General features: G+C 44.1%; 1 protein-coding gene across 1 annotated transcript; it reads left to right on the forward strand.

Annotated features, from left to right (window-relative positions):
- The first annotated feature begins 1929 nt into the window (after positions 1-1929).
- On the forward strand, positions 1930-21654 carry CENPH (centromere protein H). The gene is made up of 9 exons (XM_065405936.1): positions 1930-2081; positions 5143-5198; positions 5759-5807; positions 7498-7572; positions 11681-11737; positions 12334-12397; positions 14149-14200; positions 15050-15213; positions 21562-21654. The coding sequence occupies exons 1-9, from the start codon at positions 1930-1932 to the stop codon at positions 21652-21654; spliced, it is 762 nt and encodes a 253-aa protein (XP_065262008.1).
- The last annotated feature ends 2564 nt before the right edge of the window (positions 21655-24218 follow it).

The raw sequence follows: 24218 nt of genomic DNA on the forward strand, positions 1-24218 counted from the left end.
TTAAGGTTAACTGGACACAGTCCCATACATAATTAAGACATGAAAGGGAATTAGCATCTATAAGCTATTCGGTTACATTGATATAATTAACAGAATATAGGTAAACACAAACAAATCTACTTGGTATCTACCCTTAATTTCTAGTACACCTCTACCCTGATATGACACTGTCCTCAGGAGCCAAAAAATCTTACTGCGTTATAGGTGAAACTGTGTTGTATTGAACTTGCTTTGATCCACTGGAGTGTGCAGCCCTGCCCCCCAGAGCACTGCTTTACTGTGTTATATCCAAATTTGTGTTATATTGGGGTAGAGGTGTATTACAAATGAATTGCTAGTCTAGTACATTGCTGAAATTCACATAGAAGTGATCTGTCTTGATACAGGTTGGCTGGTCTGTCAGTGTCACAAAATTGGACTTTATGAGGTGGCAATATTCAAATTATTTTTATATGTAAATTAAATGTGGAACACATTTAATAAAAATCTGTTCAATGAGATCTGATAAAGCAGCCAGCAGGAGAATTACATGTATTGCTTCCTTAAAAATCTGTATATGTAAGCGCATCACTCTTAGACCTCAGGCTGGTCTTGCACAAGCCTTCAAGAAAAGGGATTGCGTGCATGGTATCTTCAAAAGCAGGCCTGATAAAAGGGGCCCCCAGCCACAGCTGCCAGCAGAGCAGTGGTGTGCAGAGACCCTTCTGGGCTCCCCGCTTAGGAGCTGCTGCCAGAGGGGTGGACTGGTCAGTTTCAAGAACCACCCCAGGTAAGCGCTAACCCCAGCCTTGAGCCCGCATTCCTCACCCAAACTCCCTCCCAGAGCTTCTATCCCAACCCCTGGCCCCAGCCTGGTGAAAGTGAGTGAGGGTGGGGAAGAGATGGAGGGAGGGGGGGTGGAGTGAGCAGGGGCATGGTCTTAAAGAAGGGGCTGGGCAGGGGGTGGGGCTCGAGTCTTTGGGTTTGCATGATTAGACAGTTGGCAATCCTAGGGGCAGGGATGTGGAAGCCCTGGCTGTGCCGGAAGAGCACAGCCGGCAGCCCACTGGGCACCAGCTAGCATAGGCGCAGCACCGCCCAAATGTCAGGTGGACCGCATCCACACGGCTTTTGGGGGCCCACTGATTGTTCTGCCCTGGGGCCTGGAATTTCTGTCAGTGGGCCTGTTCAAAATCACTTCACTTAGTTGTAATATTGTAAATGCACTTAAAAATCAGGAACAAGTGTGAAACATTGCTACACCTCTGTGCTTGGAAAGTGAAGGCAAAGGAGTACTTAAGATAGAATCCGCTTGGCTAGTGCAGTAAAATGTCAGGACAGGGCTGAATTGTGAAATGAGCTGGGTATGAAAGTTGATAAAGAAAAGGACGTGGGCGGGCCAAGTCACACAGCAGCTCTGTGCCTGGCTGGAGTCTAGTGTGAGGGCAAAAATACTGGCGGGTAAAATATGCAATGCATTGTTCAGATTAGCCATGGTGTGGTGCGGGGCCCGAGCACAATAGTGCCCCGTCCTGCCCCGGGAGCCGGGGGACCACCTACCCCCAGAGAGCGGCCTTGTCCACCAACTCCATGCTAGGGAGCAACCTTCCTTCTGCTGTGTCTGCTGGAGCCATTCCCTTCGCTCCTGTGTCTGCTGGAGCCGTGAACCCTCCCCCCGCCCGGCTGGGTCTGCTGGAGCCACGCTCTCCCCAACCACCTTGCTGCCTCTCTCGCCCCTTCCCGCGGGGACCATCCTCTCATCAGGCCTGAGAGGAGAATGCCGAATTACGAGCCCGGGAAGCGACCGTGAGGATTTCTGGTATCCAGCCAGGAGTAGCCGCCGGCCGCGCTCATCGATGGCGCTGGTGACGTGCAGGACGGCGGCGGGCGGTTTGAAGGCGCAACCCGGCGGCAGTTGAGCTGCTGTCGGGCGTTGTTGCTGCCGCCCGGATGGAGCCGCTGCAGCGAGTGAAGGACGCGTCCCAAACCCTGGGGAAGCTGGCGGCTCACAGCGCTGCCGCCGGTGGATCCGTGGAGGCCGGGGCGGCCTCGGGGCTGGGAGCTGCGGCTGGCGAGAAGCTGGACCTGGTGACCCTGCTCCGGTCAGTGCTGCGGCCGCGGGAGTCTCTCCACCGCCCCCAGAGCATCGGCCGAACCCGCGGGTCTCCCAGCCAGGCCCCCTCCGCCGGGCCGGTAGTTCAGAGCCGGACCCAGGGACCCCTGCACCCCCCCTCACACACACCCAGTCCCCTGCCCTGATCCCTGCACCCCCACGACCCCAGCCCTGACTCTTGCACCCCCCACGACCCCAGCCCTGATTCTTGAACCCCCCACGACCCCAGCCCCAAACGGAAGCTCCTGCACCCCCCCCCCCCACATTCCCACCTGCACCCCTCACACCAAATAGGAGCTGCCGAGGTTTGGGTGTGGAGAGCTTACCTGCTGCCCCAACCCTGAGCCCCCTCCTGCATCCTAACTCCTGGCCAGACCCTGCACCTCAACCCCCAGTCTGCTCCTTCACCCCCAGCCCTGTGCTCAGTGCACTCTCACCCTCAGCTCAGTGCAGAGAGAGAGGAAGAGAATGGGCTAAAACCAGGGAGAAGGTAGGTACCCACTCTATGTGGGCAGGGCCAGGACCCCAGACCGGCAGCAGGCTGAGCGGGGATTGGATTGAAATGACCCCTGGGCCAGGCTCAGCCCTGCCCTTTCTCTGTGACACCCGGCTCCTGGAGCCCCATGGCTGCTGCCCTGGCACTCTCCGGCCCGGGCCTTGGCGTGTACGGGAGGGGAGCTGACGCATGCCTAGCCCTGATCCATGGGCCCACCTGACCTAGGGATGCAGCCCGCCCAGATCTGAACCCCTCAGGGTTGCTGATGCACCAGTAGGCGAAAGTAACCATTTCTGGTGGCTTTGCTGATGCAATATCAGTCTGGGGTCCCCTTCCGAAAGAGTAAAGGGACAAGCCTGGAGCCCTTTATTTCTATGCTCAGTAAAACTTCACCATGACATTGTCATATGAAGGTCTGTGTAGCTGAGGTTATGTCTGTGTAAGGGGACTGTTGTTCCCTTACTAAAACTCAGTGGGGGGTTTTTTTGGTTGGCTAGTTCCCACTACCAAAAGGAAGGGGAAGGGTCGATAGGAAATCAGAACCCTGAGACTGACAGTCCCCAGGGGAAATGGGGAGAGGCCAATGCTCCAGGGCAGGGCAAGCAGGATAATGAGGGAGTCAGGAGACTGGGGGGGGGTCGGTCCCGTGTTCCATGTGAGCTGGAATTGTCTGGGTCAGACAGAGTGGGGCTAAGCTAAGGAGAGAGCAGGGACCCGAGTTGAGCTGGGGAGCAGAGCTGTGCCAGTCAGATAAGCAGCCCAGAGAGCCGTCCTGTGCTGGTGGCAGAGCTGCAGCAACCAGAGCCAGAGGGGCCAGAAAAAGCAGCCCAGGGAGCTGGAGCCAGAGCAGCATCAGTGCTGAGGCAGGGTGGAGCTGGGGCTGGAGCAGTCAGTAGCGGGGTACAGTGAGCAGCTGGGGAGAGCAAGGGGGGACCCTGGGCATCAGGCCCAGCACTGGGAGACGCCCCCAGCCAAGAGGCCTTGCAGGCCAGACTTGGAGGGGGATCGACACCCTGGCGGGGGTGTGAGGAGGCTGATGCTGGAAAGAAGGGTCCTGCCACCTAGAGCCTGAGGCCTGGTCTACACTGGGGGGGGGAGGGAGGAGGGAAGGGAAGCTAAGTCGGTCTAAGTTACACAACTTCAGTTATGAAAATAGCGTAGCTGAAGTTGACGTACTTAGAGCTACTTACTGCAGTGTCTTCGCTGTGGTAGGTCGACTGCTGATGCTCCCCCCTCGACTCTGCCTACGCGTACGCGTTTCGCTCTAGAGGAGTCGACAGGAGAGCGCTCGGCGGTCGATTTATCGTGACTTCACTAGACACGATAAATCGACCCCTGCTGGATTGATCGCTTAGAGTGTGTGGCCACCATCAGAGCAAGTGTCCAACCCCCAGCATCCCTGCAGCACAGCCAGGGCCTGAGAAGGAGGCCTGGGACATGTGAGGAACAGACTTTGAACTTCCCTTACATTCCAGAGATGCTGTTGTGGTGTCCCTGTGCCACAGATCAGGGTTATGTGTTTTCCTTTAACCTTTCCCATTTTTTCCTTATTTTTTTAAATTGATTGCTGTTTAATAAATAATATTTGCTTTGAACTGTATGTAATGATCAGTGGGTCAGGTAAGTGTCCAGTGCAGAGAGAGCACCCCGGAGTGAGGACACCTAGCCCCTGCCCTAAGTGAGCACAACAAGGTTGGGGGTTGAGTCCCCCAGGAATCCTGGGCCCAGCCTTGTTGGGGTTATGAGGATTCCGCCACACAGGAGAGTGGAAGGGGAGCCCTGGAGGTCAGGCAGGCCTCTGGGTAAAGGAAGTGGGAGTGAGGACTCCGATCCTTTCACTAGTCCATTTCACTGGGGTAGTGTATAAGCCGGGAAAGTTCCCCACAATAGTGGGCCTATTCCCCCGCTTACATCTGCATTGCACACAAAAATATGTTTTTACACTGAGAGATCCTAGGGGAGGCAAGGCAGTGTAGTTCTTACCTTAACATAAGTAGTTGAAGTAAACCTTAACATAAGTAGTTGAGGGATATAGAATTGACATGCCTACCTACATCAAAATAAGAATTACCTGGGTTAATTCTCCACTAGGATTTTACATCAAGATATCTATCTTGATGAAAATACACCTTTTTTCCCTTCAGTGAAGATGTCACCTGAGTCCATTGAGGTCATTGTTATCACAGTGACTATGCTATTGTAATTCACTACTGGTTTTGGGATGCCTTTAGAATAACAGATGCTGTTAAAAAACAAACCACCCCTCCCCCCCCCCCCCCCAACTTGCAAATATTTTGCTGGGTATGCTGCAAAATACTCTCTTGATAGTGTTTTTGGAGAGGGCTGAGTGTATACTTCCCACAATAACAAATGGTTGGAAAGGAGTTTCTTTAGGTGTCTGACTTCCTTTTGAAGTGTCTGGGATTTTATTTGTTGTATTTATGATGTTTGGAGGCGTCTAGAGCTTTAGATTAGGTGTCTTTTTATTGTTTTAAATCAAATAAATAAAATGATAAAATACTTTTTATTTTAATTTTCTTCTTTCCTCTTATAGACTAAGAGAACAAATGAAACAGCAACTTATGGAATATAATACAACAGTTCATGCAGGTAAGTCTCTTTGTCTTTCTTTCTTTGATTCCTGTCCATTAGCTCCACAGCAACAATGAAGCCAAATGAAGTCTTCCACCACTTTCTGTTTTGTATCACTTTCCTGGCTTCATTCATCTTTAAACCTTTTTTTCCTCTGTCATTCTTCACTGTCTCTATCCAATGCAAGTAAATGTACATGTTGTCATAACAGAAAATAATGTACCTGCATGCTCTATCTTAATTTGACTGATATTGCAGTAAAGTATTAAAAGATGAGAAACCAATAATAAATGTAAACATTTTAAAGTTTTTTTTATTTTACAAACAAGAAGCTTGTTCAGATTTTTATTGAATACCTTGTTCTTGCACTGAACAGACAACCTCTTTGTTTGCAAAGTTATAATTCTGTGACAATGGTGTGCTTTTGGAATTTCAAATTAGACCCTTTTCAATATCATCACCAAGTTAAAACTATAATAAAGGCTTTCAGAAATCTGTTCAACTGACATCTCACATATTCTGTGTAAACAGATTTTTTTTTTCAATCTCGTTAACTTAAAAATACTATTGATTTGCAGGTGAAGAAAGCATTCCAGACCAAGCCATAGAAGAAAAGCTAATTGAGGCGTATGTCTTCTGATAACTATTTTTAACTTTTAAAATAGGGGTAAGGGGAAAGCTGTCATAGGTTCTATTCTTACTGCTCTCCTTTTAATAAGAATGTTGGATTAATTATCAGAGCTTTAATTTCACTTGTGGAGTGTGCAAGGGTAAGCAGAGAAATTTTATTCCACCCCTCAAATATTTTTTCATATGATGTGGACTCTGCTCTCTCATACCCATAGTCTTCAGAGTGTTGGCTGGGATTTAGCTACAAATATCCAAGTGCTAAACTAAATTCCACTTTTAAATGAGAATATAATCTTATGTACATCTCTTAAAGTATTTTACCTATGTTAGGCATTCAGATAGCAAGTTGCATTTAGGGTCCAAAACTACATTTGACTTTCAGGTTACTGGTTCCTCTTTAATTATGCTTTTATAATAAAGATGCTTTAAAAAAGGGAATGCACTCTTGTAAGTGGATGTAGTGATCAGCATATTTCTAATATTTCTTAGAGTTCAGATAAATAAGCATCAGAAGCAGAAACTCAAATACAGATGCTGTTTTCAAACAAATATTCCTAATGATTCAAACGGTGCGAGATACAGAATTCTCTAAATAATGTGTTCTTACTTTTCTTTCTGGTCTTAAATTTCAAGTGCTTGGTTTTTGTAGGCTAAATAATATTCTTTTAATTTAGGGATTTGGGTTTGTTTCATGTGTAATTTCTTCAGTAAAACTATTAGTGTCTCATCATGAGGATTTGAACCCTCAGCTTTCAATACGGCAGCACCAACTTCTACAACTTGGGCTACAAGACTAACTCGGATAGTGGAGGGCTGGCACCATGTGCTGAATCCGGGGGGCGGGCGGGGGGGCTGAGGGGAGCTTGGTCTGACTCACTCCATTTGCCACCTTAGGAGCTGAGGGAGCTCTGTTCCATCTGGTGCCTCCAGAGTAGGGGGAGGAGCTTTGACCAGATGCTGGGGTCAGGAGAGTATTGGGGAGAGCCTCTTTCTTCTCTCTCTCTCTCCCTGCTCTGCTGTAGCTTCTCCGAAGTATTCCTAGTGGATAGGCTATTGTTGCCGCTTTGGTGGTGGCAGGACTGGGCTCTTTAGAATGTTCATTGGGTTTGCAGGCTACCAACATCTTCCTGAGGAGCCCAATTACACTTTACAAAGCAGTTAAATCTGAATGGAATTTCATGGGACAAAGAAAAGGAACTTCTATAGACTAGAGGATTTCTCCCTGCTGAGTATTAAAGGTCTGCTGCAGACAATGGAGGTGATGATGGTTCTTAAAGAAAAGGTCACAAGAATACTTCATAATAGAGAGTTTAGACAAGAAAGGGTTGCTACCCGCTCCCCCTATGATTAGTTGGGGGATGGGGGGCCCTGAATCTGTGAGTTGGTGGGTCTTAGTGGTTCTCTTTAACTTTTGTTCCTCCAAATTATTTTACAAATATTCTTTCTGCCATAGCACTGGAAACCAAGTTGGTATCAAAGCACAGCAAAACACATGCGCTGTGATACCAGTGGTACAATGGTACCATAATCAGTCATCCTCTGCTTTTTAAAGGGGAAATTCATCAATAATATATTGGAAAAGTGTCTTACTCCAAAAGAAGACAGTGTAACCATGTTTTATTTAAAGTGTGTAGTTTTTGTTTGTCTGTAGAATTCTAAAGTCTTCTGCTATTGCATTTGTTTTTAGTGCCACAGAAGATCTGGAAAGAGAAATGGAACAAGTGAAAGTCTCCTTTCAAAACAAAACACTGGTGTTACAAAGGTAAAGCTCTTCTTAAAGTTTTATTCTGAAATTTTGTTTAAATAGTAATGGAACTACATAAGACTTTATTAATGTTGAACCAAGAAGTTAGAGTTGCAAATAACATCAACAATGTTAGAATGGTGGTGTCACGTTTTGGGGTGCAATCCACACTAGTGAGGTTGTGTCAGTACCTGCCCTATAACTCTGGGGTGCCTTAAACGCTCTGCTGCTATGGCTCACGGCCCAGACACCAACAGTCAGCAAACAAGTATACAATGTCGGTTCAGCATTCTGACCCCACCAGCTAACCTACAACACAACAGCCACACCCTGGTCTCCACCAGCCTCGGTTCAAGGTAAATTTCTTACCAATCTTTTTCTTTCTAGCCATGGCAGTCTTTCAGTCAGGACATTCCACAGAAGTACAAGGTGCTGGTTTCTCTTGTCTTCCTAGGTGAAAGATCTTTGCCTCAGCAGGTTTTTCACTTACCATATATACTCGTTCATAAGCTGAATATTTTTGGTAAAAAAGTGACTCATCAAAGAGCGGGGGTCGGCTTATAAACGGGTCTACACCAAAAATGGGAGCGGCAGGAAGCGGCGGCCAGCACATCCCTTGGCCCACGCCGCTTCCCGACGCCCCCATTGGCCTGGAGCGGCGAACCGCAGCCAGTGGGAGCCGCGATTGGCCAAACCTGCGGACGCGGCAGGTAAACAAACCCGCCTGGCCCGCCAGGGTGCTTACCCTGGTGGGCCGCGTGCCAAAGGTTGCCGATCCCTGATCTAATGCATTGTAGTTTTGTTTACCTGGAGCGTCTGCAGGCATGGAGCCCCTCAGCTCCCTGTGGCCGCGGTTTGCCATTCCCAGCCAATGCCTGCAGATGCTCCAAGTACACAAAACGTCCCGACCCGCCAGCAGCTTACCCTGACAGGCCGGGAGCCAAAGTTTTCCAACCCCTGAAATATAGGGTCGGCTTATGAAAGGGTCCTACAGTTTTTGCTATTTTTACCTATCCATTTTGGGGGGTCGGCTTATAAACAAACGGGCTAATGAATGAGTATATAAGGTATATTCAGTTCCCAGAGACTTCAATTACCTTGGCTGCAAGAACTCTGACCCCTTGTCTGTCCAGCGATGGATGCTGTCTTCTCTCTCCTTATATCTACCCAAACTCAGTTTTTTCCCCAGACTCAGATGACCGTATGCTATTCTTCCTTTCTTGTGAACTTCCCATTCCCTTGCTGATTTGTATGTAAATAGGGCTTCCATTGTTTTTGGCCATACCTTGCTTAATTTCACTGGAGACAGGTAGATAGGTTTTCCCCCAGACAGGAAGGAAAGGAACTGTTTCTCCCTGTGTTTGGTCACAGGCTTTGAAGTATAATATCATTAAGTATCCATAATTCCTCATATAGTGTTAATATCTTTGTGAAATGTATGTATTAATCACAAGTGTTGTTAGCTTTCATAAAAGACTTTACTTGATATACTTTTATAATACCGTAATATTGTATGCAGTCAGTTGATTCAATTGCTTATCATTTGAGGTTCATACTACTGCAAGAGGCTGTCTCCACTCACTAGCTGATGGCTTTTTTTACCTTTTATGAAAATATAACTTAATTGTCTCTGCCTGATGACCTGATGCTTGCCAAATACCTTTTAAGAACATAATTCTAGCACATATCCATAACTTTGTACACACCCCCATACATACATCATGCAAGAACATTAATGATCAATGAGTTATTAGTTTTCCAATGATATCTTAGATGTCATCTTGCGGGTATATATCTTGACAACAGTGTGTTACGTGTAGTGAGTATGTCAGGCTTGACAAGAGCTGCTGACATAGCATAATGAACCACCAATGTGCCTCTGTCATGGGTGGCCAAAAAGAATGTAGACAAATATACCTTATAAAAGGAAATGAAAAGGATAAAACAAATAATACTCCAAACCTAAGTCATGGAAGGGCCCCGATCCTGAAAAGATGCATTTTCTCATCTATATTCAAATAGTCTTACTAAAGCTAATAGGATTGTTAACATGAGAAGTTACTTAGATGCATAAGTCTTTGCAGGCATAGGCCCATAAACTGTACATTTTTAACACTTCAGTTGAAGAAGTAATCTCTGAATTTCTTGCACAGTAAATACAATGAGAGAAACAGGAAGCAGGAATTAAGAAAATAAAGCTTGCTTTTTCCAGCTTGGCTATCTAGGAGTTGATCTTCTTTAAGCTATTTATTAGGAAGCTCATTATACAACAGATCAATGAAATTAACAGGAATAAAATATGGTACCAGTTCTGGAGTACAGGTTCACAAAATAAAATAATAAATCCAAATCTCTTCTCTTCCCCCCCCCCCCCCTCCCATTATCAGCTTTTTAGGTATACAGTTGAAAGGTCAGAACTGAATAAAAAGGCATTTGTTTTTGAATGATCAGTTTAAAAATATCTTTGGTTTCCTACTATGGATTTAAATGACAGTCTTTATTAATTTGTGAGAAAGAAACTAGATTTGACTAAAATTTATGAGAGAGAGAGAGAAGAATCTTTTTTGGGAGGGCTGAGGAAAGTGGCAACACTTGCAAAAATGTTGTCTTAGTCTAAGGGCTTGTCTACACACAGAATGCTATAGCGGCACAGGTGTGTTGCTGTAGCAATTCTTCCATTGACCTAGCACGGTCTACATGAGGATTTATGTCAGCTTAACTACACCACTCAGGGGTGTGAATTTTTCAAACTCCTGACTAGCATAGTTTTCTAGTGCAAACCAGGCCTAATTTCCACTAGAGTTGTCTTCCCCTCCCCTTCCCTCCCCTGTCTACTCTTCTACCACATCTCCAGTGAGATCTCAGTGGCTTCAGAAACTCCTTGAGCACAAAATGACAGCTTTCTTCAGATCTTAAATACTGCAGTGCTTCCCAATGTCCCACAGCTGGCTAATCCACAATTCAGCTCCAGAGAGGAGAGCTGAGGGCTTCTGCTTAGTCAGATTGTCTAGTTCTTCCTAACAGAACCCAGCTCCAGGGAGGAGAGCTGGGGAGACTCCTGGCTAAGGAGAAAGTGTGGAACTAACTAATACAGCCCAGTTCCAAAGAAGAGAGCTGGGGATTCCTGCTTACAGAAGTACTGAAAAGGGGTAACTCGCAAAGGAACCAGGAAGCATTCCTGGCCCACACATGGTTTTCAGGCACAGGAAAGAAGAGTCTCCAGAAGGAAGGAGACAAAAACTGTTAGTTGGGCTTAACCTAAGGCGATGAATGTCCCTGGGTATATCTGAGTGAGCTTCTACCTGTGCTTATGGCTATCAATAAATGAGACTCTTAAAAGGGGATAGACGGGCACTCTTGTTTATAGCCAAGGGAAGTGGGGAAGGGTTGACCTGTGGTACCATGTCTGACTGAAAGGGGGTGACCTCCATGCCATCACACAGACCATCAAATTGTTCACTCTGCTTGTATGTTAGATCCTTCCCCCCAAAGTCTTTGTCTGTCTGGTCTATTTAGACTGCAAACTCTTCTGGGTTAGAGACCATTATTCTACATACAGGGCCTAGCACAATGGAACCTTGATCTGTTAAGCTCCCTAGGTGCTATCGTAATACAAATAATTAACAACTGTTAATAATTAACAACAACTTCATTGGAACATAGGGACAGATTATTATTTTTATATAAAAATGCAGCATGTATGGAAAGTGGTGGCTCTCCTGCATTGGTGTTTGATTTCCCCATAGAGCTCCATGTCCCTGCACACCTTCTCTCCTCCTCTTCCTCCCTCCACACACACATTCATAGTCTTGGATTAAGGAGGATTACTGAAGTAACTGAAAGAATTAAAGAGTGGTTGGGGGACATTCTCACTTTAACACACACAGAACCTGGAGGGAGCATATTAAGGTGGGGGTTTTTTTGTTTTTTTTTTATGACCATTTATAAGAGAATCCTCAGATAATACATTTTGGGTATCATCATGTATTTTACATATGCACCAAATACATGAGGAGAAACAGATGCTCAAACTCAGCTTTTCTTTCAGCTTCGTCTACGGTTTTGTTTTTTTTTCCTTTGGCTTTCTCATCAACCAGAATTTTTCCTCTTTCCCCACCATGTGTAGGATCCAGCTTATAGATGCCCTCAGAACCAAACTGAGACACACTGATGCTGACTCAAAGTAAGGTGTTTTTTTGTGTGCAGTGGGTGGGTGGGGAGGTGGACCTGACACTCCAGAGTAGAGAGATTGTCAAACTACCTCAGTAACTTTTAATACGCTTTTCCCTTTCTGTTTGTAGCACAGTTCCACTGGGTAGCTAGAAAGTGGTACTAAGGGACGCTGTCTGAACAATTGGCTTGGACACCCTTCCTTCCCATTCTAGGAATTAAAAATGTTCCACCTCCATAATGCCTTTACCGCTAGCCTGAAGGCAAAAGTTCTAGTTTACTTTTTAACCTAGATTTTCTTTTGCATGATGCTGCTACTATCACCTTGATGCCTAGCAAGTTGTGTACCTTTTGCACAGTGCTAGAACTGTTGAAAATTAAATCCTGATGATCTGATGAGGGTGCATAGAGAATATTTAATTGATTTCTTGAACTGTATTTAGCATAATATACCTAGGGAATAAATGTATACTTTTTCAAGTGCTAAAAGCACATTATGCTTTTAATGATGCTAAAGGAACAGTCTTTCCCTAATCCAAATCATTATGGTTAAAATGTTCATAGTGTTAATTTACGGTTTGGTAATTTAATTATTTGTTCCATCATTAGGTTGATCTTGGAAACTATAAAACACATCATAATGCTTAGTACTGCAATACTTGAATCTCAGCAGGCAAGTATCCTTGGTATTACTAATTATTAAATCATTTTCAGACTTTAGTGGGTTGCCAAAATAACTTTTTTTTTCTTTTTCTTTTTTTTAAATGTAGTTCTGAAAGGTGGTCTGATTTCTTTTAGGAGAAAACGCTAATTTGTCTATATTGTTGACATCTTAGGTTTGAGGTTTATGTTGATATTGAACCTATTATGATGGGGATAATAGATGCTGTAGATTTATGTTTGGGACTGTCTATCTGCTGGAAATTAATCTATAGCAATTTAATTGACAGCTATAGAGCGGAAGGGACATTAGCCAGAGGCATATAACTGCTGTGAGGAGCCTGAAACATGATGCATTTAAATCTACTCTAGAAAGGGAAGTTGTTTTTATTTTGCAAGGCATTGTGTGTTCCACATTTACAGTTTTGATGTAGTCTATATCAAATTTAGTCTATAATTTAAAAGACTGCTAGTGGTGGATTCACAGACTTTAAGGCCAGAATGGATAACTGATCTATCTAGTCTAACCTGCATAATGCAGATCATAGAATTTCACCCAATAATTCCTGCTATAGTCCCAATAATTTGTTGTTGAACTAGAGCATGTCATTTAGAAAGAAATTCAGTCATTATTTAAAGACTGCAAGTTTTCCAGACAGGTCATTCATGGAGCTCTTTTCTGAAACCTCAAATTTTAAAACATCTTTCTTAGTGTTTGGACACCAAAGCTGGACGCAGTATTCCAGTAGTTGCTTCATCAGTGCCTTTTTATAGAGCTAGTATTGCATGCCTACTTTTACTTGAGATTTCCATGTTTATACATCCAAGAATCAGGCTAGCTCTTCTAGCTACAGCTTTACATAGGGGGTTCAGCTGGCTTTCTACCATGTCCCCTTATTCTTTTTCATAATTGCTGCTTTCCAGGATAATTCCTTGTCCTGTAAGTGTGACCAGCATACCTAGATATATAACTTTGCAATTGGCTGTATTAAAGTGCATATCATTTGACTGCATCCAATTTACCAAGTGATCCAGATTGCTCGGAGTAAATAATCTGTTTGTTTTTTACATTATTCACCACTCCACCAATCTTTGTGTCATCTGCAAATATTAATCAAATATTGAAGAGCTTTGGGCCAAGAACCCTCCAGACCCTCACTAGAAAACACTCATTAATGGAGAATCCTCAAGAATTACATTTTTGAGATCTGTCCGCCGGTTTTTAGTCCATGTGCCTTACTGACTTTGTATAGTGCTATTTATTTTAATCAGAGTATGGTGTAGTAGTAAGTCAAATGCAAAACTGATCTTAAGATCTGAAAGTCAAGCTGGATTTTTCCTGGTTCAGGTATCATCACCTTTAACAAATATTCTGCAAGCCAAATTGTGCCCTCAGTTACAACTGTACAGGTCTGTTGTCCTCAGTGATCTTGTACATGTGTAATGAAGAGCAGAATTTGAAAACAGTGGGAATGCACAAGTGGTCTTGCATTTGGAACTTAATGATACACAAACCAAAAAACCATAGTTCTCATTGACAGTAATAAAATTATTTTAAAAATGACTTTTTCACTAAAATAAACAGGTGACTGAATATACAAAGAGAGAGTCTGCTCAGTAAAGTCCCTTTTTACATAGAACTGCACTTTACCGCATATTGTTCTATTTAATTTATTTTGTGTATAGGATTAGTACCTATTAAATAGTACTACAGATTGACAATATATTAATATCAATATGTCAAACCCTTTTTCTTTAACACAGCAAGCACGTGAGTTGGAAGAAAAACTGAATGAGATTAAAAAAAGGAGATTCGGTAAGTGTATATAACTTGCTAGCAAGCATATATTGGCTTGCTACCTTCTGTATCTTTCAGATTGTAAGCTCAAACTTTTGTGACAAGCTTTAAAAAGTGTCTGCTGACAACTACGTTATCTTGTATTCCTGTAAAGCTCTGGTCTAGATGTAAAACTTTCTAAAAATTAAGTATGATGTGTACATGAAAGTGAGCTGGTATGTTGAATGTCTGCAGGCAAACAGGACAGGCACTATGGTTTAGAAAAAGAGACCGGAGAACTTCAAAAGAATGCAGTCTCATTCCACTGTTTCCTACTAAACCTCATTTAGAGTCCTTTAGTACAACAAACCCCTATCTTACAATCCCTCTTCACATACCATTTTATCATACTGTACCTTTGTGTAATGTTTTGGTGGAAAAGTCTGATTCATAAAGATCTCTTCGTAAAGAATAATATTTTGGGGGGAGGGAATGGTTGTAACATGCCTACATGACTTGGCCAGGGGTTGGATTTGGATTCTTTAAAACCATTCTTCAAAACTAAATTACTATATTATATGCAGATCTTTACAAATATCGTACCAGCCTTTTGAATGGCATAGTTTGTTTTGTCAGTAGTTTTAACTATCAGCTTTGTTCTTTTACTGTCAATTTGACATAGGGAAAGTGCATGTCTGTGTTTAGAAATCCAGGGCACCCAAACTTTTCTTCGAACAATCTCTTCACAGAATCATAAAAATTAGAAAGAGAGCAAAATATATTAGGTAAGATGGGACATTATCTGTAAGTCCAGGAATTGTTTGCAGTATGTTTGCTAGGATTTTATCCAGTCTAGTTCTAATCTTTCATTTTCTGTGAATTGAATAGCACTAAAGCAAGCTGGAGAACACAAACTGCTACAGATACACACTCTGAAGAAAAAACAAAAAGAGGAACTAGAGGGTATGGAAGTAGGTGAAATGTTAAAGAGAATATGTAGAAACTTGCAAAAAGAAACACAGATGACTACGTTAATTCAAAATATCTTCCAGGTAACTTAATCTGTTGCTTTGAAAATAGGACAGATTTGTAAGTCTCATTTCTATCGTATCTCAACCAAACACAACTTATGAACTTTTGTAGGCATTCAGCTATTTTTTGGTGATGGATATTTACTTGAGAAAAATACTTTATAGAATCTCTAAAAATGTCTGATTAATTTACTCTTTTAAAATTGTAATTTTTATAACTGCAAACTAGTCTGTATGTAAATATCATGATTTTGGTACTTCAAATACTGAGAATCTTAAACTGTCTTAAACTATTTTTGAAATGATGATTACCAGATTTTTATCCATTTGTTACACTGTTTAAGGTACTTAAATGATATGATGGGTCTTCTAGTTGAATGTCCATTAAATCCCAATTGGAAATGAACATGGGATTGAAAGCCTAGGGTGGAAGAAGGGATAGGAGCATGTTTTGAAGGTTTTGGATATTAAGAGGAGTGGGGCTGATGGCTGTATCATCACCTTCTGTAAAAATGAGTGGCACTGGGAAAAATTTAAAAGGAAGCTCCATACAGTTCTGTGTTGAGTGATCATATGTTTACCAGAGGTTGGTGTGGATGTTAGCATTACATTAGTAACTCTATAGTTAAGTATGAGAAGGTACTTCCATTCTAAGGGACTGATCTAGAACCCACTGAAGTAAAGATAGAGATTGCCATTGTCTTCAGTAGGCTTTGGATCAGGCCATAAGTAAGGCTAAGATTATGTTATGGAGGTTGTGGAAGTAATGGAATCTGTGACTTCCAGTGACCTCCGTGATAGTGGGGGCCCCACAGCTGACCAGCAGCGGGGGATCCTGCAGCAGCCCAAACTCCACAGGCAGCAGGGGACCCTCCCGCAACTGCCCAGCAGCTGCGGGTGATGGGACCCGCTGCAACTGACTGGCCAACACTGGCAGCAGCATCCCCTGAGCTACCCAGCCGGCACCACTGGCGGGGTTCCCCCTGCAGTGGCTCAGCTGCCGCAAGCAGCTGGGCACCCCCGCAGCTCCCAGCTGCTGCCACTGGCGGCGGCGGAGGGACCCCAGAGCTGTTCAGTGGCCCCACAGCTCCCCAGCCACTGCCACTGGCAGGACCTCCCTCCTCCCCCCCCCCCCCCCCCCTCCACCATGAGCGGCCGTCCCCTGCCCCGCAGCTCCCAGCCGGCGGCGGCAGAGGGCACCCCGGAGCAGCTCAGTGCTGGCAGCCCCCGCCCCTCCCCCTGCAGCTTCCCAGCCCTGCAGGGCAGTGGGGGGACCCCTCCCCCCAGCTCCAGTCCTGCAGGGCAGTGGAGGGACCCCTCTCAGTTGTTGCCAGCGAGGGGAGAGGGGGATTAGGGTGCTGGAGCCTCCTCCCTCCCCATTTTGTCAGGGATGTTTTTAGTGAAAGTCAGGGACAGGTCACAGCTTCCGTGATTTTGTTTTTTTTGTTTATTGCCTGTGACCTGTCCCTGACTTTTACTGAAAATATCCATGACAAAATCGTAGCCTTAGCCATAAGTACCTGTTTTCTCTTGTTCTTTGAGTGGCTCTGCATATTCCCACTTGGGGTACTGTGCCACCTTGTGGTGCCTTGCAGTAGCACCTACTAGCAGTGTTCGCTAGAGCCATGGTTCTTAACCTGGGGTTTGCAGACTGTGTCGAAGGGGTCCACTTAGACTGAAAACTGACTGAACATAATTCAATTATATATATACAGACAATAGATTTCCAAAGGGGTCTGCACTGCCACTTGAAATGTTTTAGGGGTCCGCAGATGAAAAAGGGTTGAGAACCACTGAGCTAGAGCACTCTTTTGCTCCTTGACCCTCCCGTCAGCATCACTGATGTACTGAGGGCAAGGCTTTATAGGTGCAGAGCGTTCTCCCCACCTCAGTTCCTTCCAACTGCATGCCACAGACTGATGTGAACCTCTTCGTTCTCGCCGGAGCATCTTTTCTCAATAGTTAGTATGAGTTGTTAGTTTAGTCAGTTAGCGATTCTTTTTCATTCCATGTTACGGTGGAACTAAAGAAACAGAAGAAGCTGGGATTTAAGGGGTTAGGGTTAGATCCAAGTGTGAACGCAAGGGACTTGTGTTCTAAGAGAAGGCCCATTTCCCCAACTCTGAGAGCCTCTTCCACATTCCCCATCAGGAAGAAGATACTAGAAGGCGTGGGAGGACCATTTCACAGATCCTCCTATTCTCCCTCTTCCAAAGACCACTGAGGTTCTCCACAAACAGCCAATTCCCCATATCTCCTGCTGGATCTGTTGTTGTCCCTGGTTCATTCTATCTCAGATCCAGACCCAGATTTTTATTGAGGGAGCTAGTCTCTGGATTCTTCTTCTGACAGTGTGATTGGGACCTGCCTTTGGTCCTCCCCTGGCTGGCATATTCCCACATCCTAGTTGCTAGGGAGACTGGCAGCCCTGGGGCCTATGATTGTACTGGGGACCACCTCAGGAATTTTTTCAGCTATTCTCCACATGGATGGAGAGGTAATGTCTCATCTGCGAAGGATCCAGAAGCCCAGAGATACTTTGATCCGACTCTTCTGGATATACTGATGATTCAGGCAGTGATTCCTGAAGTTTTGTCCAAGGGAGAAGAGGAGGAGGAGGTAGACTCCACTCTTTTATCAGAAGCAGATGGACACGGATTATGAACCAAATCCATCACCTGACAAACATGTGGGGGTGGCTTCAGCCTCCTCTCCAGTTGAGGACGCTATGCAGTTCCACAATCTGGTGGACAACATGGTTTCCGTCTTGAATCTACCTGTGGTATCTTTGGAAGAGACTTCCTGCCTGGTATGCAATATCTGTGGTGCTACAGCTAAGAGTAGGATATCCCTACCCATCATAGATGGACTGCTACAGTCAGCCAGATCCATTTGGTCCACTGCTACATCATCAGCCCAGCTCCAAAAAGCCAGATAAACTGTACCAGGTACCTTCTGAAGGTTTTTCTTACTTTCATGCCAATCCTGTATTCACTTCCCTGGTAATGTCAGCAATAGAGCAAGAACTGAGCAGAAGCACTCCATACCAGCTGATAAAGAGGGCAAAAAGATCAAGTCGTTAGGGAGAAAAGTGTTCTTCCTCGTCCCTCAGTATTAGGGTGATTAATTATCAAGTAACCATGGCCCATTACCAATTCCATTTATTGGGTGGGGGGTGGGAAATTACTTTATTTTTATTTGACCTGCTGGATGACAGAAAAAGGTTGGCTAATGCCCTCTTAGTAGAGGGTCAAAATGTAGCTAAACTTTCCATTTGAGCTGCCTTTGATGTTTCAGACTCTGTTGCAAGCGCATTGGTGTCTGCTGTGACCATTAGGAGGCATGCATGGCACCATTCCTCATCCTTAACTATAGACACTAGACTCAGAGTCAATATGAAAAAAGGCCTTTCAAACCAAGGTCTAAACCTAAACAATCCACTGCATCATCAGCATCCTCATCACGAAGCCTCAAGCCCCAGTTTTGACAAGATATGCAAGAGTCAAAAAACAGTCAACTAAGACCAATCTATCCTTTAATTTGGGAACAGACTAACCTACTTCATCAATGTATGAAGGCAAATTGCCTAGGACAAAATCAGGGGTTGTCTAACTCATCATTAAAAGTTAATTTGACAGCCATCTCTATGTATTACACTCTAGCTGATGGTAGATTGTTGTTTGTTCATTGTTGGGTTAAAAGATTTATGAAACGTGTATTCCTCTGTTAAAGATCTTGCCCCTTCTTGGGACCCCAATTTGAGGTTGGGCCATACTGGTAAAATCGCCCTTTGAACCTCTACCATTTATCTATGCCATTATGGTTAATCTACCTTTAACTTCTTTTCATAAGGACAAGGTAGTTCTCAGACCTGATCCCAGATCTTTACCTGAGGTAGTGTCTGATTTCGATATCAATTAGACCGTTACTTTGTTGTCTTTCCCCCTCCCCCTCCCCCAACGACACACTCGAATAAGGGGGAATCTGTCCTACACACTTTGGATGCCTGGAGAGCCCTCACCTATTATCTGGACAGGACTAAAAGTTTTTGTAAATCTTCTTCTAGATTGTCTTATGCCAAGAACCCCATGAGAGATGCAGTTTCTTCCCAGACTTTCTCGGTGGATTAAACAATGTATTGCTGAATGCTACATGCTGGCAAAAGTTCCGGTACCTGCTGCTATTTGCCAGTTGCTGAAATTTGCAAAGCTGCAACCTCAACTTCAGTTCACACTTGGCTTTTAGGGCAGATGCCAGATTTGGCAAAGTGGTGCTTCAGCCTCTCTTCAGCTAGGACTCTCTGTGCCTGGTCTTATTAGTCTGTCCTATAAATGGAAATGTGCAGAGCCAGACAAAGAAATAATGAAGGTTCTTCTTCAAGTGATTGCATATGTCCATTCCACTGTAGGTGTTTGTGCGCTCCAGTGCACAGTTGTTGGAGAGATTTTACCCTTAGCAGTACCCGTCAGGGTGGCTCAAGCACCTCCTGCTGTCTCATGCATGCTGAGCAGGCATAAAGGGCCAAGCTGTCACTGACCATCCTCAGTTCCTTCCTACTGCTCATGACAGTTGTTGGAGCTCCCTATCCTTGCCTCTACAAGTCTTTAGTCAAAATCTGTAAATAGTACCTGTGTAGATTAGAGTGGGGGGTTGGTTGGTTGGTTAGGTGTTTTTTTTTTTTTTTAAGTTGTTTGTTTTCTGTGGTTCCAGCACCTAGTTTGGATACTGAAGATATGCTGTACTCTCCGGGTTTCAAGCCTTGCCACTCTTGTGATAAGGCAATGCTTAATAGTGACCCTCACCTCAGCTGTTGTAAGTGCTTGAGGGAGGCTCATGTGAGTGACAGGTGTGACATTTGTAAGGGCTTTAAGCCCCGTTCCATCTGCTGATGGCGTTGGTGCCACGTCCTCCATCTGAGTCATCTACCTCAGTTCGGGTACCAAGCACCTCTGTGTCAGTACACATCACGTTTGCCTCTTACTATGCAATCTCTCAGCAACCTAGAGACTATGCTAAATTTGGATGAGTGGACCACCCGTCCCTGTTGAAATAGACTCTAAATCCAACTCCAGATGGGACTCCTTTTGAGTCACCTACAGTGGAATGATCATGGGCAATCACTCAAACAAGAAAAAACTGTTACTAATCTTTCTGTAACTTGTTCTTTGAATTGTGTTGCACATGTCCATTCCACAACCCACCCTCCGTCCTCTCTCTAATGGAGCTGATCTGGTAGGAAGGAACTGAGGGGGGTCGGGGTAGCTCAGCCCTTTATGCCTGGGCAGTGTGTGTGAGACAGCAGAGGGTGCTCAGGCCTCCCCATCAGGTACCGTTAAGGGTAAAAACTCTCCAGCTGTGCACTGGAGCACACAAACTCCTACAGTGGAACACCTCTCAAAGAAAAACAGTTAAATGGTTACTAACCTTTCTGTATTACTTGTAACCAGAGTTCAAGATGGCTCTGCATGTTCACACTTCCCACCCAGCTTACCTCTCTGTTGGAGTCCTTGTTTCGTTCTGTCCCTCTGGCTTTGTGGTGGAAGAAACTGAGGTGGGGAGGGAGCTCAGCCTCCTATATAGCCTTGCCCTCAGTACATCAGTGACACTGTGGGGGGAGAGGGGGAATGGGATGAGAATTCTCTAGCTAACACTGCTAGAAGGTTCTACCACAAGGCACGAGGAGTACTTGTGGCACCTTAGAGACTAACAGATTTATTTGGGCATAAGCTTTCATGGGCTAAAACCCACTTCATCAGATGCATGCAGTGGAAAATACAGCAGGAAGATAGATATATAGATATATGGAGAACACGAAAAAATGGGTGTTGCCAAACCAACTCTAACAAGACTAATCAATTAAGGTGGACTATTATCAGCAGGAGATAATAGCCGACCTTAATTGATTAGTCTTGTAAGGTGCCACAAGTACTCCTCGTTCTTTTTGGTGATACAGACTAACATAGCTACCACTCTGAAACCTGCTACCACAAGGTGGCGCAGTACCCCTAAGTGTGAATATACTGAGCTAGGTACAAGTTACATGTAAGTAACCTTCATTTTTGTAAGCACGTCATTATTTCTTGAGAGGAGATATCCTTTGGGTTGAAATTAATACTTCCTGTTCTCAGCACCAAAATCATATGCATGGTGTTAAAACAACACATTTTTTGTGTTTGGAGTTACTAAAACTAGAGATTTTTTTTTCAGTTCATGTACTTTATGTACTGATTCAAACTTTAAAAAAAAAAAGGCAACAACTTGGGCAACTTCTTAATAAGTGACAATTAAAATAGTGCTTTAACATTTTAGGGGGGGGGGTTAAACTGGTTTTCCTATGGCATTAACTTAATGATAACTGTCTTATTACAGGGCATCATTATTGGAAGTAAAGTCAACTGGGCAGAGGATCCAGTTTTGAAGGCAATTGTTCTACAGCTTGAGAAAAATGTGAACTGTATCTGAATAAGCCACAATACTCTCTTTTTTAAAGCTATAGTTTTTATATAATATGCACCAATAAACCGGAGTTCAACTAGACTGACACAAATAATGGTAACAATAGCAAGACAACTTAAGAGACTTTGAAAACAGGACCTTTCTACAAGTGCATTTCCTCTGCTATGGTGATTCAGATGTGCAATTACACAGTGCAAAACTGAATCATTATTTTAAGGACTTAGATTATAACATTACAGTCTGACCTGAGGTAAGTGCATAGTTGCTCAATCCCAGGAGCTGTCCAGGGAAAGAACTGCAGCTGTCTAAGTCCTGTCTGTACCTCTACACCAAGGAGCACAATGATCTGCTACTGGCTGGCATATTGAAGGGTGGAAACAAGGCTCTGCTTTCTTCCCCCATCTTCCTGCCTGGGAGTGGGAGTAGCAGTCCCCCTGGTGCTGTTCCTCCCTGAAGTGTGACTCTCACTGTGGGATAGCCTGTGCAGGAGAGTAAGGCAGCATCTCACTCCCCTTATTCCTCTGCATCCTTTCCTAAGGACATGTCCCAGTACTGCACATTGTGAAAATAGTAATCGTACAAAGGTTGTGTAGTCATTTACAAAGGCTACCATTGATAACACTTTTGGCCAAAGTGCTACATTGGTTATGTATGATTTAAAACTTCTTTAAAAGTTGAGCTCATTTTATTTTGTATGCCTTCAAAAGACTAAATGATGATCAAAACCAATTCATCTGTGCTGTATCTGCTACTGCAGCTCTCTAAAACCAGCTTCAATAAAAGTTGTCTATCCTGAATCACAACAGCCAATATAGAGAAAATGGGGGTTGTGCAGAAGGCATGTGGGATTTTTATATAGGCCAGGACCTGAGTTTCTATACAATTGAACTTAGTTTTAACTTCATTCTTTACAATTTGACAGATTTGTATCTGGACTTCATTCCACACTTAAAGAAAATTTAAGTAAAAAGTAACATTTTGGATAGGGGAAATGCATTTAGTTAAATAAAAATGCAGGTAACAAAGTCAAAGGTGATCTGAAGTTGGGGACAAAACTCTTAAGATGAGAATGTGACTTCTGTTTTTGTTAAGCTTCAAAATGCAAAAATAGATTAAACTATATACTGTAGTTTAAAGTCTTTCTTAGTAATAACCTCAATAAAATGACTTGTGCTGACTGCTTCCCTTTGTCTTCTCATGAATCTTGGAGTTCTTCAGAATTGGTGATAATATAGAAAATGGTCTGTATTTTTTAATGTTCCCATGTGAAGTAATATGTATGGAAGACTTGGTGCTATTTTAGAGCTTACTGACTTCCTTCTGTCCTTGCTTCTGTTGACTCAGACAGGCATGTTAGTTTATATTTAAGTGACTGCTGACGGAAAATTCAGTATCTTCCATTGTTACAGTTGTGTTGGTCCCAAGATATGAGAGAGAAAAGGTAAGTGAGGAAATGTCTTTTCTTGGACCAGTGTCTTCTGGTGAAAGATCCCAGACCTGAAAAAGAGCTCAGTGTAGCTCAAAAGCCTATACCTTCCACCAACAGAAGCTGGTCCAGTAAAAAAAAATATATATTACCTCAGTCACCAACCTTGTTTCTGTTGAGAGAAAAGGCTGTTTACCAGTCTGGCTTATGGTCCTTTATTCTCCCATCACCTCCAGTCTTTCTCCCCTCTATCCCACACCTGTATCCTTGTTCATGCCTCTGGTATAGACAGGTGTTCACTTCTTTTTGAAGTACTAGCATGCCTGTGCACTCTAAATTGGTATCTGCCTCCTCTGATTTAGCCCCTTCGAAGAGCACGATTGCAGAGCAGGGACAGCAGCAACATTCTCACCCTGCAAGAGCAAGGCCACCTCAGAGTGAAAACACTGTTGTCAGTGGTAATAGCCTCCTTAAATCAGAGAGAAAATGCAGCTGTCACCATTTGTGGCAACAGGGCACCCTTCTTTGAAAGAAAGTATAGTACCCTACTGCTGGTTAGGGCCTGTGAAAGGAAACTGGCCCAATGCTCACGGCAATAAGGCTTCACTTCTCTCAGCCCTCTGGAAGCGACTGCTTCACAGAAGAAGAAGAAGCCATAAACCCTCTAGCCATAGGCTCCTCTGGAAGAAATGCACAAGCCTTGTCATAAGAGGGAAGTGTTAACTAAGTTAAATCTGTCAAGCATAAGATAAATTCTTCGAGTGATTGCTCATGTGTATTCCACAATAGGTGTGCGTGCTCGCCACGTGCACCAGTGTCGGAAGCTTTTCCCCTAGCAGTACCCGTAGGGGAGCGCCCCTAGTAACCCCTGGAGTGGCACCTCCATGGCACGGTATATGGGGCGCTGTGCGCTCCCCCCACCCTCAGTTCCTTCTTGCCGCCAGTGAAGGTGCTTCGGAACTGCTTTGCTCCAGCTTTGCTGTAGCTTGTCCCAGAACTCTTGTTCGTTCAGTGTATGTGACCTGTAGTTAGTACTCGATTAGGTTTGGTTTAGTTTAGTTTAGCTAGTGCGCCCGGGCTGGAGCATGCCCTGCACCCCGGGTTTTAAGTCGTGTGACACTTGTAGGTGCCTGATGCCAGTGAG

The sequence above is a fragment of the Emys orbicularis genome, chromosome 6 (assembly GCF_028017835.1).
Source record: "Emys orbicularis isolate rEmyOrb1 chromosome 6, rEmyOrb1.hap1, whole genome shotgun sequence".
Taxonomy (NCBI): Eukaryota; Metazoa; Chordata; order Testudines; family Emydidae; genus Emys; species Emys orbicularis.